This window comes from Lepidothrix coronata, unplaced genomic scaffold (assembly GCF_001604755.1).
Source record: "Lepidothrix coronata isolate B3197 unplaced genomic scaffold, Lepidothrix_coronata-1.0 Scaffold15, whole genome shotgun sequence".
NCBI lineage: Eukaryota > Metazoa > Chordata > Aves > Passeriformes > Pipridae > Lepidothrix > Lepidothrix coronata.
Window position 1 is genome coordinate 5,127,396 of NW_016690195.1, and position 19,158 is coordinate 5,146,553.

The following is a 19,158-nucleotide window of genomic DNA, read 5'->3' on the forward strand; positions in this document are numbered from 1 at the left end:
TGAGGGGTCCTGATGAAAGTTGAGCTAAATGTGAGTCAGTTTTGTGCCCTGTCAGCAGTGATCACTTCCTTCAATCTGCTGACCTGACAACACAAGCCTGACAGCAGATTAAGGAAAGTGATCATCTCCCTTTATTTAACCTCCATCAAACTAGATCTAGAATACCATATGCAGCTTTTAGTCCCACAGTTCAAGAAAGTAAATGATAGAGTTTGGCATAGCATCACCAACATGGGTGGGAGCTGGAGCGCTTGCTCTGTGAGGAGAGACTGAAGGAACTGGGTTTGTTGAGCCTGGGGAACAGAGGGTTTTGGTGAGCTAGAAGGATTTGGCGGTGCTGGTGGATGAGAGGCTGGACATGAGCCAGCACTGTGTGTTTGCAAAAGTAATAGAGTTTGGCATAGAGTAACGTTCATGTAGCAGACAGCTTGAAGAAGTGCAGTCTGATGGAAGACTAAAAGAAATAGAGAGCTGCTTTGCTTGCTTGTGTAATACTTAATAAGAAAAATGAGAGCAACCTACAGGTTCTCCAAATGTACAGACAAAAGAGGAGCAATTACTGAGGTGAACATGAGGAACATAAAAACAGGAGACAAAAATAAAATATTTATAGTAAATATATGGGAAAAAAATCAAGACAGCAAGATTAATCAGTCTATTGAACATTTCTGCCTGCTGACTTCCACATCGCTTAACACAATCACTCTTTTTAAAAAATTCTGGTTTTCTCTCTTTTTGAGCTAAAGAGAAGAAAACTCCTTGCCAGGAAGGACCAACATGGGTAGGAGGTGGTCTGAATGATCCAAATCTCCTTTCTCTAAATCTAACCTCTCACAGTATGAGTCATGTTACACTCAAACCACAAGGTAACATACATAACATTAACAGACACACAAATGTGACATTTCCATATCGTAATAACAGTTAAATCAATTACTACTGACAATAAGAAAATATCACTAGCAAATGTGAAATCAGTCACGCTGTTTTGCTGCTGGCTTCAGTAGGAAAGAAGTGAAATCATCTTTCACTTGCATTCCATCAGGTATCTCTGGATATACTGGGAATTACTGGGAAAGGGATAAAGAATTCATCATCGACTAGAGTTGTACCACAGCCATACGGCCAGATGGGTAACAACTGAAGTACTTAGCAGGAACACAGAATTTAATTCACCTCCTACTGCAAACATTTAAAAATCTGGTTTGGAAGTTTTCCTTTAGTTTGGACCAAAAATAGTAACTGTAAAATGTACAAAAGTAGAAAGCATGCGACAAAAGCACTTTATTTGACCCTATTCTACCAAAAATATCCTTACTTCCTGTGCTCAGTTTAATCCATCACAATCTACAACCATCTTAGCTCTATAATCCAATACTTATTCTCCACATTTGTGTGAGTTTCTGTACTGAGAACATTAGGATGAAAGGATTTATTAAGAGCCTCTCAACTGACATTTACAGGGATCATGGTTCTTCAGTCTCCCAGCAGTGCTATACTTACATTTTTTTCTCTTATTTCCTCAGTTTAAAAGTTCAATTACAAAATTCCTAACATTAGGAAAATACCATATCTTTTTAAAGACACAGAATCTCTTCCTTAGCAGTCATGACCTGCTTCATTTGAGCTTCTATGTAACCAGTGTCTCTGCCTCCCACCATGTCACAGTGATCAAATAAGCAACAAAACATTTTGAGTGTCTAAGGGGTCAACCTGCTAACTAAAATGTGATAAAGGAATGGGATCTCAGACCAGCCTTGTATAAATAGTAATTAAAACATACTACAAAGGAATTTTACAGAGGGCAATCTCTGTCGCTTCCTCACCTGAAGAGATAGTGAGGTCTGGGGAAGACATACCCTAGGCACTTAAAACACCACTAATACACTCACTCCCAGGAGTTTCTTAGGAGAGAGAAAGGAGTTTACACCTGGGCAGTGTTTTATATGATGGCATAGAAGTGGTTAAGCATCAGCATTCAGTGTGGAGAGTTTAAACCTGCAGTTTTGTACATATTTATTTTTATCTCTGAAAACACATGCAGGGGATTCCACACCATGGGAGGAGAGGACTGTACTCTTTAGGATTTACTAGAGCCCATGAAAGAGCCTTTCACACTGAATTTGTATTTGCAGCAACAACTTTCCTGATACACAGTGAAAAAAAAATGCAGAGATTTGATCAAAGATCTTGATATACATAGGCAATAAATATCCTAACTCCTAGGAAAGCCACTGTGCCTTTTAAAAGATAAATTTGAGATGTAAATCTTCAAGCAGTGACCTGAATTGCTGGACAAGAGAATTTGAAATAGTCTAAGAGAATCTGCCATGAAAAGGTATGAACATTCAACAGCTCCAAATTTACACAGTTATATGAGCATGCTACAGTATCCACAAATACTAGGGTTCACTTATGCACACTTCTCAAATTATTTAAAACAATTTGAATAATTTGTGTGCTAACTACATTATCAAGACTAAACCCACATTTCTGCTTGCCAGGACTGGGAGGCAGAGTGCATAATAGACTGTTAACCTGGATAATAGAGAATCAACTTCATATTCTCTTCCAGATTGTGTCAGGGTCCTAGAGACAAAAATGAAGCTTGCACAGATTTAATCTGTAAGCTAAAACTTTATGTATAATATACACACGTACTGGTGGACAGAATGTTCAAGCCAAGACAGACATCTTAAATGATCCCAAAACACAAAGCAAACTTATTTATGTACCTTTTCTAAGACCGTTTCTGGTTTATTTTATTCATCAGGTTATGGTTTTTCTCAAGATCTTCAACCCTTTATTCCTTTTTTATTTGTCTGATCTCACAGTTGACCCAGCTAGCAGCAGGAGATTGGACTAGAGACCTCTTGGAGTCCATTCAAGCCTGCATCTTTCTTTAAGCCTATGATTCCAAAAGGAATGGCATCCTTATCACCTGTTGATCACCCACCTCTCCTACAAATTTTGAAACCTGTTTAAGTGTTCAGGATGCACAGCTGAAAACACTTCAAATAAAAAGATAACAAAAACCCCCTACCAGTGACGTGTCTCCACTCTGGGGTCTAAAAAACTGAATACAAATTTGAAACTCAATTTCCTTTTTCAAATCAGCATCACCACTTAAGTCTTAGAACACCATGATAAAGAAATTTGAGTATGTGTTTTATTTACTTGTAATAATTGCCATAAACTGGTCTCACACTGAAAATCTTGGTATTTATCACAGTTCTGCTTGTATCACATCTACCACAGTTTGGCCCCGACCTACAATATTCAAAATAAATAACATATTCCAGCTAATAGTTGCAGCTAAGAATGCCATGTGCAACTAACTTCTTTTAATTTACTCATCACACCAGCAGTGGGTGTGCCACTTGCAGAGAGGTTTACAATCCTCGTCTTTCCTGCCATGTGCAGAACAGTTATTCCACTATCAGTATGGTTTTCATTCTGAAGCTCAAATTGCCACCTGGTATGGTTCTTCCATGAGGCACTTCTTTGAAAAAGCCTTGGTACCACACCAGGAGAAGCACAGTTTCACAGTCTCCTGAGGGACTGGTCACTCCCACACTGAGTGTTTTCCTGAAGTCTTGCTATACAGACTAGGACTGAAGTAGTATTGCTGCCTTTCAGCCTTGGCTGGCAGAACAGAGACAATTTCCTGTTTAGCTGGGATGAAATAGCTCTTTTTTCAAGTTAGAAGTAGGATTTAATTTAAGGAAAGCTCACAAAGATTTTTGTGGACTGCGCTTACCTCCTGGACAATGCCTCATGGCCATTTTACACCGTCTGGACTCCGCAATGGTTGGGCACGGTATTGTGTCTTTCGCTGGCTTCTTCACAATTTGTCTTGTTCTCGTTTCCAAGCCCCACTTAAATCCACATGTTTTGTTATTTCTGCTGCAAGTTCCCCACTCGCTCCACTGACCTACTTCACAGCCTTCTGACAAAGCAAAAGAAAAAAGTAATTCTTCTGGTTTGTTTGGGTTTTTTCTTTTTTCTTTTTGTTTTTTAATTACATCGTATACTGTTAGGAAGCAATACTTGAAACTTTTACTGCTAACAGGCAAGAATTAGAAACAAAATTAAAATCTTTTACAAAACCTGGAAGAATCTTTTTGCTAGCATCAACCTAAGCAAAAAAAATCAAACTATCAAATTCTATGTATAGATGTCGCATCAGTCCTAAATATTCAAAAACCCTCCTGAAATAAAGAGATTGACTTATTTTTTCTCTATCTAGTAAATAATTCCTAGTTGGCTGTCACATGGATTTGAAAAGCTCAAAACTTCACATTTGCAGGCCCTCTCCATAATGAAATGCAAGCAATACTCTTGAAAGAAAGAGTCTGTTCTGACAGAATTCCTGAAATCTTATGAATTCTGAGTTATAAATTCTCATACTAGGTGATTCTACAATTAAAAGGACAGAACTTTCTGATGCACAACAGAGTGGCATTCCCAATAATGCAGCATTCTAAAGTTTGGAAAATTTAGTAATAGTAGTAGTAAAGAAATCAAAGCACAATTCATCAGTCAGTATTTCCTGATAAGAAATACTAAGCACCACCTTAAAAACAGTGCCATATTTGAACCTGGCCAGTCATCAAAACAGCTACATCAGCAGCACTGCTGTGCTAGAAGACTCACCCACACACTCCATAAGCTCTTCCAAGGCTGCAAATCCAGGAGGGCATCCTCGAAAGCAGCGGCCTCTGTGCGAGTAAAAGCCAGTTTTGCATTTGGTACAAAAGTCTTTGCTAAAGCAGGAGTCGCAGTTTTCTATTTTGCATCCTGAATCAGAAGGATCACAACGAACAATAAGACAGCAAAGTTAGGGTAATACTAAAAATGAAGGGACTTATAAAGCAACAAAATAGCAAAGCCAGAAGTGCTATAATGAGGAATACTGTCATCCTGAAATCTATCTGCTCTATAGAAGAAACTAAAGGCAACTGTAACTGTCTACCACATTTTCCCTTAAATCCTTTGAATTATATCTTTTTTGTAATCAAAACTGTAGATACAACCCCTAGTTTACTTATATTTGAGTTAACTACATCTTTTTGGAGGAAAAATGTAAATTATTTTTGTATTTAAGTAATTGTGATGAAACTGAGATGCAACAAATAATTTTGGGAAGCATGCACGTAATTATATGTATTGTCTTCAGTTTATAATTTATCATAGAAAGCAGGATACGTTTTCTTCCAGGAGCTGACCCTATAAATAGCTGAGTAGATGCTTTCATGTAGTATATCTGATATTCATGTCTACACACATGCATGTGCTACCATGCAAAAAGTCTCAATATTTCTAGATTTAACTCCCCTTTATTATTAATCCACAAAAAAGCAACCATTCTTAAATAACTAAAAGACATAAAGCTATAACCAATAGCAAAAAAAACACAAAAAAACCCCAAACAAACAAACAAACAAAAACAAACGACAAACAACAAACCAAACCAAACAATTATTGCCTTCATATAACATACTTCTCTGAAAATTTAAAAGAAATATGACCCACAATAGATTAAACTAAGAAGTAAACTGTTCAGAAACATCATATTTTATATTAAAACATGGCAACTTGAAAATGGACCGGTTATTGATGTTCATACATATACTACACACACCTACGAAAAAATACCAGGGAAAAATGTACCAAAGATTGAAAAGCATAACCCATTATATTTGGAACAGTAATGATCACTTTACTATTAATTTAAGTAGACCTAATCCTTCAGCTAGCACACCTAATTTACATAAACTACATTAACTGTATCCTGTCTTCAGCTATCTGAAATCGCAGCAAGAAGCATTTTTTATTCATGTCATGCAACAATATCCTAATAATTTTGCTCATTTATGTCATCCATTTATTCTTCATTCTTTTAGAAACAAAAAAAAAAGCACAAACCATAAAAACTTCTAAAATAGCTATTGGTAAATATCCCCCATCAACACTTCAAATTTAGCCAATCTTTATAAAATAGATTTTAATATTTGTTCTTGAACTTTCAGCAGGCCAAAACAGGCCATTCCACAACAGTTAAACAGTGTGTGTGTGTGTGTATGAGTATGTAAAATTATTCTTTTTTAGCAACCGAGTAAATATGAGACTTTTAAAATAGGATTTCTTGTGGCACTGGCCAATAAATTAGGCAGACTGAATGAAAAGAAAAAAAGTGTATTTCAAATACACTCTGGTACACATTTGTTTGGTTAAAAGAAATGTTAGCATCACTTTGAAGCCTTGCACTGCCAAAGGTAAGCTCTGCTGGCGTTATTTAGACACGACCACACATAACCTGCATGCAACCAACTCTGTTGGACCACATGTCTCAAAGGCGCTTTTAGAACTTGTGTTCTAAAAGTAGCACAAGTTTGGCTTCTTGTCCACACCTCAGTTCATAGGAAATCGCTGAAAATAATAATTTCTTTTTCACAAGGGTTGAACCAGTCCCCAAAGAACAGGAGGTCAATGCCCACACAATGACCCTGCAAAATCACTTCCCCAGATTAATGCACTGCAAAGCAAAAACAGTTAGATGAGCTGCTCTGGAGATGTACCACAAGAGTTAATTGCTGACTTGCTTTGTTACACCCAAGGTGTATTGCAAGTACTTTATTAAATGCAACACTAAAGTCAAACATCCTGTTTGCTTAAATATTCAGAAAAAACATTTGCCTCTTGTCCACCACATGAAGCATTTTGAAAAGACATCAAGGTTTTTATAGATCATGTAGTCCAATGATGAGGTGCGGAATAGAACAATAAAAGAAAAGATCTTGTGACCCTCCCTCACATCCAAGTGACACAATATTCTTTAAGTAATGTCAACTATTGCTTTCAAAGCGCGTCGGGGAGCAACACGTTAAAAGCCTTCTTGTGTGCGTGGAAGAGGGAATAAAGGAAAAACTTTCAATACAAGATGCCTTTTGATATGATACAGACACACTTACCAGGTGAAAGCCTCCTCACCTTACGCTGGGGATACTCTCCACGAAATATCACTATTTAACACTAAGCAAATATGAATATCTCATATTTCAACATTAAAAGAATGAATCAATCTTCTTTCAGTTTCTTGATCATACTTCAAAATTCCCATTCTATTTATATTTTTTGCTTTATCTCCTATGCGAATTTTTTTTTTTTGTCACAGTAGAGTCCTTGTCATGATAACTATATTTTAGAAACATTTGTAGGTGAAGGCTGGCTGGAGTGAAGGTTGGGTGAAAGTTGGGTGGAGATTAGGCAGTTTATTTTCAATTTTTTCCTATGAAGATAAAGTACTCCAAACATGAAATTTAGGATTTGGGGGAAATTTAGAGGGAAATGCTGAAAGAATAGTAGGAATACTGTAAGGATTCTGAAATTACAACATTATTTCACCAGAGTGATATTCATCACAATACTTGGGATTACTGGGTGCTAATCATAATGATCATTTAACTCAGTAATACACCATACTGTTGCTGAAGAGCAACTAGGAGTTTGATCCTTTCTGACATCCTCCATATGCAGAGTTTGAAATTATGGAAGATGCTCCTGCACTTAAGCCTTGTATGCATTTTTTATAAATGTTAAATAACCTACAAATCTAAAGAAAAGCAACAATCCAGAAGTTAGAAAAGCTAACTATCTAGAACTATCTATTTTCAATCACAAACTGTCACAACAGTAGTTAAGAAATACAGAGAAAATTTATAGAGTATATTATTTTTTGTGCCTATATTCATTTCCTTACATGGCTTAAATGCTCTGGGGATTTTTTTTTTTAATAAAAGTGCTATTAGTGAATTATTTTAATGGTGACTGAAGTTAGTAAATTAGAATAAATGAGTTTTTCAGATTCTTTTGTTTCTTAAAGTAAATTATACCAATGTGAAGAGATACAAAAAGTGTACACATTTTTAGTTGGACACCTAAATAAGCCGATACTCCACTTGGGATATTAAGATACCTTTGTTTGGAAATAAATATAACTGTGTTGACTTTTGTATTTCTTTTTGTTAATCAACATCATTATCTATGTAAACTTCCTTAAATATAGGTCTTAATGGAAGTATATTGCAGATTACTAGAATTCTTTGCATTCTATTATTAAGTAATAAAATGGATAACAATGAATAATCTACTATAAAATCTACAGGAGAACTGTTTGACATAACATGCAATAATTAAGAAAACCAGCATTTTGAAAAATTATTTTATACTTTACAGTAAATAATAAAACCCAAGAAAATACCTTTTAGTGACCTGAACTGCTTTATTCTGAATGCTACCATTTTCAACCCTTTAAACTTTCTGATCTCGGCATCTTACACCTACCTCTGGAGATGAAAAGCAAAATCTTTTCTACTTTTAAAAATCCCTATCTAAATCTTTTTAAATTCCCTCCAAATTAAATAGTTAGCTTATTGATATAATTATAATGAACTGGAATAAGACAGAGTTTTTTTTTCATCTGGAGCAGATTCTTATCAAAATCAATTTTATTACTTCAATTTACTAGCCACAGACCCAATTGCTTTTCTCATGAGTCCAGTGGTTTCATTTTCTGTATAATACCAGCAGTTAGGTGATGTGGTTTGTGTATTCTTTTTATTCCACTTAAAAGATTGCCTAGAAGTTTACAACACCCAAAAAACCCTAGAGGAAATGAGACCAAAAAATTGAGATAAACACAGTTAAGATTTTAGACCCAAGAAACTCTTTAGAGGAAAAAACAGATAATGCATAACCAAGAGTATGCTATAAAAATGCCTATTTTTTTTTCTTTAAAAATAAATAGAAAATAGTTCCTACAAGAGGTTTGCAAATAGACAAGAGCAACAGCCTGAGAGATTTTAGAAACAGGAAGGAGGAGGCCTGGAAGTGGAAGCTAGGGGGGAGAGAGGAAGACAAGATTGGTGTGGAGCAGAGAAAAAGTTGATAAATTCAGTCCTACAGAAGAATCCCCCAGAGGAATTGCATACCTTTGGCAGGCATACCTGCAGGGCAACAAGGATCTGCTTCCTACCAGACCTCAAATCCCTACTGTTCCTGCTCAGCATCATGTCTCCACATATCCCACTGGCTCTCCTACCTTCTACTCACACCCAGGACCTCTGAGACATCGTAACACTCATACTGCAACCTATCTAGCAAACTCTCAAATTTTCTTTCCAGAGATTATATCTTGGAAAATCCAGAAAGTCAAATATTTGCTTCCATCCTTCCACTTGAAAGGTACAAAACAGAGGCCACCCCCATATGAAGACTCCACACCTTCCTCTGGTATCATCCTCACATAACTGGACTTTTAAAAGCACTCAGGAAGGTCCAGAGAAATCTGCTGGTGTGTCTGATTAGCACATTTCTAAACAGATGACACTTAAAATGTTATACCATACTTCTCACAAGAGTTGTATGTAAAAGCTAAAAGAACCATTATGACCTCACTGAAATCCATGACAGAGGTCCTAATTGCTTCTAAATGCAAGAGAAGTTTTAAACTAATAAATTTCTTATTCCATCAGACAGACCGGAGCCCATCGTAATGACTTGAATGGGTAAAATTAATATTAAAAACACTAAAGAAATATAATCTTACATGCTAAATACAGATTTTTAAATTGACAAGTGAGAACTGAAGAAGCGCAGTACTCCAAGAGTTAGAAAAGCTAACTTTCTAGAAGTCTATTTTCAATCACAGGCTGTCACAGGAGAGGCTGTAAATTCACAGCTCCATGACTTCACCTCCCAGGGGAAAGGATGGAAGAGAAGTCACTACTTTGCCTAGTGAAGCTAAGCTGGGCTGAAATTAGACAGATCTGCTTTGCTCAATTATCTTCAGTGTTGAGACAAAATGAAGTGAAACAAAAACTTACCCCTTCAACAGGGCTCCAAAATGTTGATTTATGGGACAAGATGCATAACTTCTCCAGTGGAAAGCCTACTGATAGTGTGCAATCTCTTAATTTAGTTTGACAGGACAGTAAAAAGGTGACTGACACTTCAATAAAACATGAGTTTAGCTTACAGTACGTAAAAGTGCCTCCATACTTGAGACCAGTTACAGAATATGCTCAAGAAAGAATCGTAACTCCATGAACTACTATTGTGTCACACCTCAGTAAACGGCCAGGAAACCTACCAAACTGAAGGACAACACTCTTTGGTTCTAGAGAGGAGAACAAATCCCAATCATAATATTTCCTTTAAGAAAAAAAGGCCATTGCCATAAAAGAATCCAAAGGCAGAAATTTAAAACATCTTGAGTTTGTTTTCTGAAAGAGAGTGGCAAAAGATAAGTTATCTACAGGATTTAGGAGCCAAAGCTCCTTTCTCCTTAGCTTTCAGGGAGCCGTAGCACCTTATGGCACTTCAGAAATACTTTTCTTCAGAAGCATTTTTGCACGTATGTCAGATTTTGAAAAAAAAAAGTAATAGCTAGGAGCCACGTTTCAGTCAAGGTTAGGGCAACCAATATGATATAGAAGAAGTGCATTGCTGACTAGCAATAAAACATTTTTATTTAGACTTTAAAAACTCATTTATACTGCCATTTACTTAAATATCATAAAAAAATCAACATGGATGAAACTTACAATATTTACAGAAAACTACATAAATGGTACATTAAACAACTCTGAAAGGACAAAGCTCAGACTACAAATCATGCTCAAATTAGAGATACATTTTAAGAAGATGAATCACAGTGGTATTAAAACATTTTCATGCCCTGCTTTGGCTTCTGACGGTCATGATAAGCCACTCCTACTCATTCTTCTTTTAAAACGAGGATTAAAGAATTGACATACACTTCAGAGAAGGAATCAAAGCTCAGGAGCTCAAAATACAAATTTAGTTACAGAATTAAATTTAAACTCAGGTGCATGTCCCTATTGTTGAAAAAAAGAGTATATGCTCCTTGTAAACAGCTTCTCTGTGCTATCATTACAGAGAGTGCAACATCACCAAAAAAATACAATCCTTCCATTCTAAATTTATCACCAGCTTATAAGGTGATGCAGAATAAGCTGAATTGTAGGGAAATATAATGCCTTTAAAACTTAAAATAAAGAATAAAATGCTCCATACTGAGATGCATGTACTTCATATTTTAACATACCTTAAGAAGAACTTTACTAGATTAGTTTCTCATATTAAGTGCAATATGATGAATTTTAAGGTCAAAATATATGTATTTAAAATATTAAAAGTAGTTGCTCATTTGTAAAGTATTTTTACTGATATGCATAATCTTGAAAATTTTAGGAGTCTCATTTTGCATTTTTGAAATATCCATATTCTGTAGCATTTCCATTGTCACACTGTCTCTTTCTAAACAAAGTAAACAGGATTTACTTTACATTCATAACTCCCTTCATAACAAGGATATTTTGTAGTATGTATAGTGGAAAAGAGAGCTGGTCAATTCCTAGTAATCTTAATAACAACAACGATTCACAGCAAGTTCTGCTTCGCATGAAATCCAGACTCCAGTGAAGACCAGTTACATATGGGAAAGCAAAGTGAGAACACTTGAGGGGATCTACAGGAGTGGAAACCAGCATACGAGAGAGCTCTCCTGAACTGTACTCACTGCCTGCAATACTGAGAGAAAATGATCATATTTTGCATAGAGAAGCTGCAGATTAAAGCTACGAAGGAAACATGGCATTCCTAAATTGAGGGGTTTGGCAGTCTTTGTACCGGAATTGGGCCCTTGCTTGAGGCATTCCATTGTGTTTAAGAAGTCAAAGTAGCAGATGATGATGATGCACTACACTGCTGAACCTAATACTTTGATCTTTCACCCTGAGCTCTGGCTCACAGCACCCTACTCTTCTTGCCTCAGATCTCTCTGTCTCTTCTGTAACTTCACCTATCCCCAGTCTGTTCCCATGACCATGACACTCACTCTTCCAACTCCCGCTCCCATCCCTCAGCTGCTCGCTACAACAGCACTGGTGCTACAGATCTAACTTCACACTGCCATCCTGACGTGTCCATTGGCCCTCCACATCAACCTATCAGCTACACCACCTCCTGTGCAAATCCTCTCCAGAATTTTGTGGTAATTGAACCCCTGACTGCTAAAATTGCACTGACTACAACAGTCTCAAAAGGTCATATGCTCTGCCATACTACATAAGCATAGTCAAACAAGGATATATTAATGATGTCTTGCTATTTTGAACGTTAAAAAATTCATTACCTTTCTTAATGCATTGAATTAACTATATGTGCTTAATAAATGCTCAATTTGTTTAAAAGCTGCTTTTTATCTTGTTTTTAATGAAGACAAATGGAAGGGGAAATTATAATTTTAGCCATCTCAGACCCTCCTAGGACAAAGAGGGTGAACCTAAGCAAATGAAGTAGCCAACCAAAGCTGAAGGGAGCTGTAATTTCTATACTCTGAGTGGTTCCTCCCCCTAAAATTATAAAGGTTACTGTAACCACAGACTACGCTGAAAGGTTCAAGATAGACTTGATCCATTAATCAGTTCAACCATCGAGGTGACAGATTTCATCTTACTCTTTAATTCAGTTTCATTTTTTTCTCATGAGATTATCTCTTGAGCAGTTTAGTTCAAAGTCATTAATTATTAAAAATTTCTTGGAAAATTAACAAAGTGAAGCTCTTCCCTTGGGCATTCCTCTACAGCAGAAACTCAACACTTTTCCACCTCATGTCCAAAAGCACTGCATTCTCATACTGCAGTGTTCAAGGAAATCATGTCCAGTATGAGACTACACTGATTTCTAGAGACAAGCAGTCTCAAATTTCATGATTCACTGTTACTAGAAAAACAGTCTAGAACCACTTAGCAAATTCATGACACACATATTTCTTACATGTAGAAAAGAAAATTTGTCTTGAAGTCCAAAATTTCCATAATTTTAGACCTGTTGCACTTGGCTGTGGTGTTTATTGTGTTACATTTGGCACTATGTTTGGCTTTTAAAATCATGTCAACATTTTCCATAAAAATATGTTCTATAGCTTCTCGAACAAAAATGGGCAAGTGTTCCAGTAATAAAATGTTAAAACAGCTTTTGTGCCTATAAAGACATTAATAGGGTAGAAATCATTTCAACTAATGTAATTCAAGCCCTATAACTCCCAGAAGGATTTTAGCATAGCCAAAGTTTTTATTATTTTTAGCTGAGGTAGAACTGTCTGAGCAATGCAGCCTGTACTAAGCATACCTAAGAGTATCTAACATCAAGTAGGAAGAAACCTATTCTATCTTTAAGGACGTTTATTTCAACTCAACTTCAATCCTCAAAATGTCTGTATGTCCACAATGCTTCCTATGTGCCATGCAGGATCACCAAACCAAGAAAAAAATGAATATGTGATTTATAAATACGCCAGTTGGCAGTTACGCTAAAATAAAAATATGCAATACAAAAATCATTACAGGGGAATCAGGACTGGTCGGTAAATGCAACTGCATCATTATTCTCACAGAAGGAGACTGTCAAAGGCATGAGGGTGAGACAAATACCAAGCGCTCAACACACGCCAATATGAGTTGGACACAATTCACATTTATGCTTTTCAAAATCAATCCTGTAATTCAGAGAAAAAGACCACTTCCTGAAAGTGGTCAAAACAAAAAAATGCTATATTGAATTCACCCTCCACCTTCTGCAATTAACTTTTCTATTTTTTCCTTTTTAAGAAAGTAGAGTACTGCTAGTACAAACTACTTTTCCTATCTCACAAACACAGTACAGGCTAATATAGATAAATTAATCTATTTCCCAAACCTATAAATATATTCAAAACCATTTTTACATGGGGAAGTTTTTATAGCCCAGTTTTGAGAGGTTTCAAGTAAAGAAGTTGTTGAATTCACAAATGAGCTACAAAAATTAAGGCCAAAGTTCTAAATTACTTTACAGAATGGAGACATAAACCATATACTGCTCTCATTTAATTTTTTCATCAAAACCTAACCACCTGGTACATATTAGGCAGCACTCTGCAATATCACACAGCAGTTGGAAAGAATACTATATCCATGGAGCCCACGCAGCAAATGGAAGAGGTGGGATGGGTTGGGTCGGATCCAAGCATGGTCATAAATGCTCCTCATCCAGCCCAGACTGCCACTGAGTGACCTCATGTGGGTCTCAAGACTATGTGTGATGTGAAAGCCAGCACACGCTTCTCACAACACGGTGCATCTCAGTGACGTGGCAGAGCACTGAGGGGGAGAGTGCTGCACATTTAACAAACACTTGATTATTCCAGGAAACAAAGAAAAGCTGTTTCTCACTTCAGGTTCTTAGGTTTGGTAACCTGATTCTGGTTAGATTATGACAAAAACATTCCCCCCCTAAATACAAATTAGAGGTAATAGCAATGATTAATAATCCATATGGTCAATATTCCACATATGAGCATATGGAAAAATCAATACAAATCAGCACAACTACCAGACAGAGGTGAAATAATCTGAGATACCAGAGCACTCATTGATTTTAACAGTTGGCCTTCTAGGCACAAACATGCAAAGAGGGAATCTTGTTGCACATTAGCAGGTTGTAAATTTCCAAATAAAATGCTTCACTAAAAGTGAGAGGTTGTTTGTTTGTTTTTAATAGTACATCTGTTTTATTAAATTAGCAACACTTACATATTAAAGCATGTCTGGTGTGAGGCGTCTGGTCACCTGAAATTTGTATGGGAACAAAAAGTATGACAAGAAGCCCACACATATATTAGTGCATGCAATAACTAGTACCTACGTGAGGCACTGTTAAAATCATTCTTAATCCTTGTTTCTTAAAACTAGGAATATCTGCATTCTTTCCTAAATTTCCCTTCTAACTAAAATAATAACAATAAAAAAACAACAACAATAAAAATTAGGCCAATGCATCAACTATTTAATCTGCAGAATGTTATATATCTTGGAATGAGTTGGGACATTCCTTAGCAAAGAAGTCTTATGATGATCTTGAGAACTCTGTGAAAACATCACTCTGTTCCACAACATGTCATCTTAAAAACTGAGCATAAATTATGGCCTTTCTACAAAAGCAAATGTAAGGGTTCAAAAAAATAACTCACTTGAACATCTGTTCATATCTGGCGTTCGAAGTCCATAGTACCCTGATGGGCAGGAATGCAAGCATTCACCATATTGTCTCATTCCTTCTCTTCGTAGGAAGAAGAATAACTTGTGTTGGCACCTGATGCACCCATTATCCTTTGAACAAGATAAACAACCTTTGCAAATTGGATTTGGTCCATAGCTAGCTGCAAAATAAGAAGATAAATTATACTTTAAGATCATTTGAGAATTATTTTGGCTGGAGGTCCTCTTCCCTCTAAAGTGTTACTTATCTTCCGCATGACTACAAGAAGTTCTGAAGGGGCAGTTCTGAAAGTGCACTCAGTTCATACATCTGTACTCACACTGAATAAAAAGAAATGCAATCTCTACAGTTTTAATTGTATGTAGAGCAATTTAATGAATTTACACACAATACAGGTACAGGCAAGCAGAGACCAAGCTTTATAAAGTTTACCAGTAAACGTTAAGTAAAAATGCAGTGCTGGATTCCAGTTTAAAGCTGGGGGCATAAGCATGCAATGGCAACAGAATATAATCATAGAATCATAGAATCAGCTGGGTTGGAAGGGACCTCTGAGATCATCAAGTCCAACCCTTGATCCACTACCGCTGCGGTTACTAGAGCATGGCGCTAATGCCACATCCAGTCTCATCTTAAAAACCTTCAGGAACGGAGAATCCACCGCTTCCCTGGGCACCCCATTGCAATGCCCAATTACCCTTTCTGTAAAGAATTTCTTCCTAATATCTAACCTAAACTTCCCCTGGCACAGATAAGACTGTGCCCTCTTGTCTTACTGATAGCTGCCTGGGAGAAGAGACCAACCCCTACCTGGTTACAACCTCCTTTCAGGGAGTTCTAGAGAGTGGTGAGGTCTCCCCTGAGCCTTCTCTTCTCCAGGTTGAACAACCCCAGCTCCCTCAGCCTCTCCTCACAGGACTTGCGCTTGAGTCCCTTCACCAGCCTTGTTGCTCTTCTCTGGACCTGCTCCAGCATCTCAATATCCTTCCTGGACTGAGGGGCCCAGAACTGGACACAGTACTTGAGGTGTGGCCTCACCAGCACTGAGTACAGGGGAAGAATCACTTCCCTGGTCCTGCTGGCCACACTGTTCCTGATCCAGGCCAGGATGCCATTGGCCTTCTTGGTCACCTAAACACGCTGCTGGCTCATGTTCATCTTCCTGTCAGTCAAAACTCCCGGGTCCCTTTCTGCCTGGCTGCTCTCCAGCCACTCTGTCCCCAGCCTGTAGCGCTGCATGGGGTTGTTGTGGTCAAAGTGGAGGATCCAGCACTTGGCCTTGTTGAACCTCATCTCCCTGGAATCAGCCCAACTATCCAGCCTGTCCAGGTCTCTCTCCAGAGCCCTCCTGCCTTCCAGCTGATCAACACTCCTCCCCAACTTAGTGTCATCTGCAAATTTTCTGATGGTGGACTCAATCCCCTCATCTAAATCTTCAATAAAGACATTAAACAGAACTGGGTCCAACACTGATCCCTGGGGGACACCACTAGTGACCGGCTGCCAACTGGATGCAGCACCGTTCACCACCACTCTCTGGGCCCGGCCCTCCAGCCAGTTCCTAACCCAGCAGAGAGTGCCCCTGTCCAAGCCGTGGGCTGCAGCTTTTTCAGGAGTGTGCTGTGGGAGACGGTATCAAAGGCTTTGCTGAAGTCCACGTAGACTACATCCACAGCCTTCCCCTCATCCACCAGGTAGGTCACCTGATCATAAAAGGAGATCAGGTTGGTCAGACAGGACTTGCCCTTCCTAAACCCGTGCTGACTGGGTCTGATCCCTTGTCCATCCTGTAGGTGCTGTGTGATTGCACCCAGGATGATCTGCTCCATAACCTTGCCAGGCACTGAGGTCAGGCCGATGGGCCTATAGTTTCCCGGGTCCTCCTTCTGGCCCTTTTTGTGGATGGGCGTGACATTCGCCAACTTCCAATCATCTGGCACCTCCCCAGTGAGCCAGGACTGTTGGTAGATGATGGAGAGCAGCTTGGTGAGCTCTTCCACCAGCTCCCTCATCACCCTTGGGTGGATTCCATCTGGTTCCATAGACTTGTGGGGATCCAAGTGGCTCAGCAGGTCTCTAACTGTTTCCTCCTGGATTACGAGAGGGCTATTTGGGAACTTCAGCACCTCAAGATATGCACCTGCAAATCACATGCCCATGGAAATCCAGCAACACTATTAGCATAATTGCTGACTTGTGAAGTGAGCAATACTGGGAGTAGAAAAGTCTCTGCAGAACAGGTACAGCACTAGCAACGTGTGCTGTCCCCTAGGTCTCAGGGGGACAACAGCTGTCTTCTTGCAGCCTCCTCTTGATCTAATAAGATTATCAAGAAAAAATTTTCAAAAAAAGAGTAACAGTTTTAACTTCTAAGAGCCTTTTTCTACAGGTTTCCATCCAAAATGGGCTGAAAACCATATTCACAGACATTACCAAAAGAGGCCATTTAGTGCAGATTACCATTTTAGGTCACCAGCTGCTGTGCATTCAAGTCTACACCCTGATTTTGTTGGAGTATTTTCTTTTTTTCTTTTAAGTTACTTGGCTAATAAATGCAACACAAACTTTAGATGTATCAGTCTTTGTCCTTATGAGCTTGTATTATCCCACCTTTCTGCAGAATTGCAGAACACTCCTCTGTCCCCATGGGCTGTCAAGTCCTTCTCAGGAGTTGGATCAGCACAGCAGGTTAGCAGAGGGAGGATGGCTCAAGACATTCCTGAAAACAGCATAACTTAAGCAGGTCTATATTAAATATTAAATTGGCCACAGAACTTCACAGAAATTTATCAGTTCAAACCTGGTTTACTGGAAACAAAAGAAAAATACTATTCAACAGAGAGAAGTGTCATTGGGGTCTCAAGAGTTTTTTAACAGAGCCCACCAGAGAGCAGCTGGCCAAAAGGGCAAAGGCAATGTTTAATTGTTATACTTTTAAATATTTAAAAGTATTCACACCCTAATGTAGTGATCTCATACTTTTACCTTGTATGGCTGGATAACTGAGGTTGTTCAACTGATGACTTCACCAGCAGAACCAGGAAAAAAAAAAAAAGGAAAAGCCCACCACCCTGTGGAATCAGTAGCTGATAAGCTTTACTCTCACCTTCACACATCTGCACACCACATTCCCATTCCCTCTCTGCTCCCATCCCCCCCCCAACTCTCTAAGTTCAGCATGACAGCATTCAACTCTGATCTTGCACAAAATAATCCTCGTGGGTGGCAGGCAGGACAAGAAGCCAAGCAACCTGGTGTGAAATAGCTCAGTCAGTGGGACACTGAGTACTGGAGTCCTCTGGCACCAGTCTCACCTGACAAGATCCTCTCGATGGGAATCACATCCTTACCCTTCAGCACTCTGTTAACCCTTTTGTAATGAGACACCCTACCAGACCAACTGCCCTATACTCCTAAACCAGTTCCCACCTCCTGCTGCCCACAAGACCCGAGATATAACTTTTCCTACAGTTTGACTTGTTACTATTCTAATCCACAATCCACATATTTAATGACAGACAAGAAAAGAAACAAGCAGATGGCAAGCTAGGCCTGGATGCATCCCTCATCTCATTGCCAGCAGGGATTGCCTATCTGTAACCACATCAAATAATATGTGACCACGTACTACAAAGCAATTGTTGCTTAACACATGGTGGGCAATCCTGTAGACTTCTGAATTCCCTTTTCGCCTCCTTGCATCTCACATTCAGTAAATTTGTACATCCAAGCTTATTCAAGGTTCCTCAGAGAAGCCTGTATTATAATAAAAAGAATTAAAAGAAACAAAGCAAAAGCAAAGATGCAAGATGCCTGAATGTATTCACCACTCAGAGTGGTTTCTGGAATTTGAAACAGCTGAAATCAGGATCTGATTTTGACTTAGGGCCCAGCAAATTGCTGAATATGGGTAAAACTGTCTCAAAGTGGGAAAAAGATCTTTGTACAGGAGTTACCAGGGCTCACTGAAAGAGCTTTAAACTAGCTGTGAAGGGGGAAAAGGATAAATCAAGGGTAACTAAAGATAAATCCAGG

General features: G+C 38.3%; 1 protein-coding gene across 2 annotated transcripts in view; it reads right to left on the bottom strand.

Annotated features, from left to right (window-relative positions):
* Positions 1–19,158, bottom strand: part of RSPO2 (R-spondin 2) — a 98,491-nt gene that overhangs the window by 30,534 nt on the left and 48,799 nt on the right. The window contains exons 2-4 of one of the 2 annotated variants that reach the window (XM_017806409.1): positions 15,095–15,283; positions 4,657–4,800; positions 3,761–3,946 (exon numbers count right to left, since the gene is read on the bottom strand). In XM_017806409.1, the coding sequence (XP_017661898.1) occupies positions 3,761–3,946; positions 4,657–4,800; positions 15,095–15,283 (519 nt within the window). Of the gene's footprint in view, positions 1–3,760; positions 3,950–4,656; positions 4,801–15,094; positions 15,284–19,158 lie in introns of both variants that reach the window. The other variant, XM_017806408.1, reaches the window with a different exon arrangement.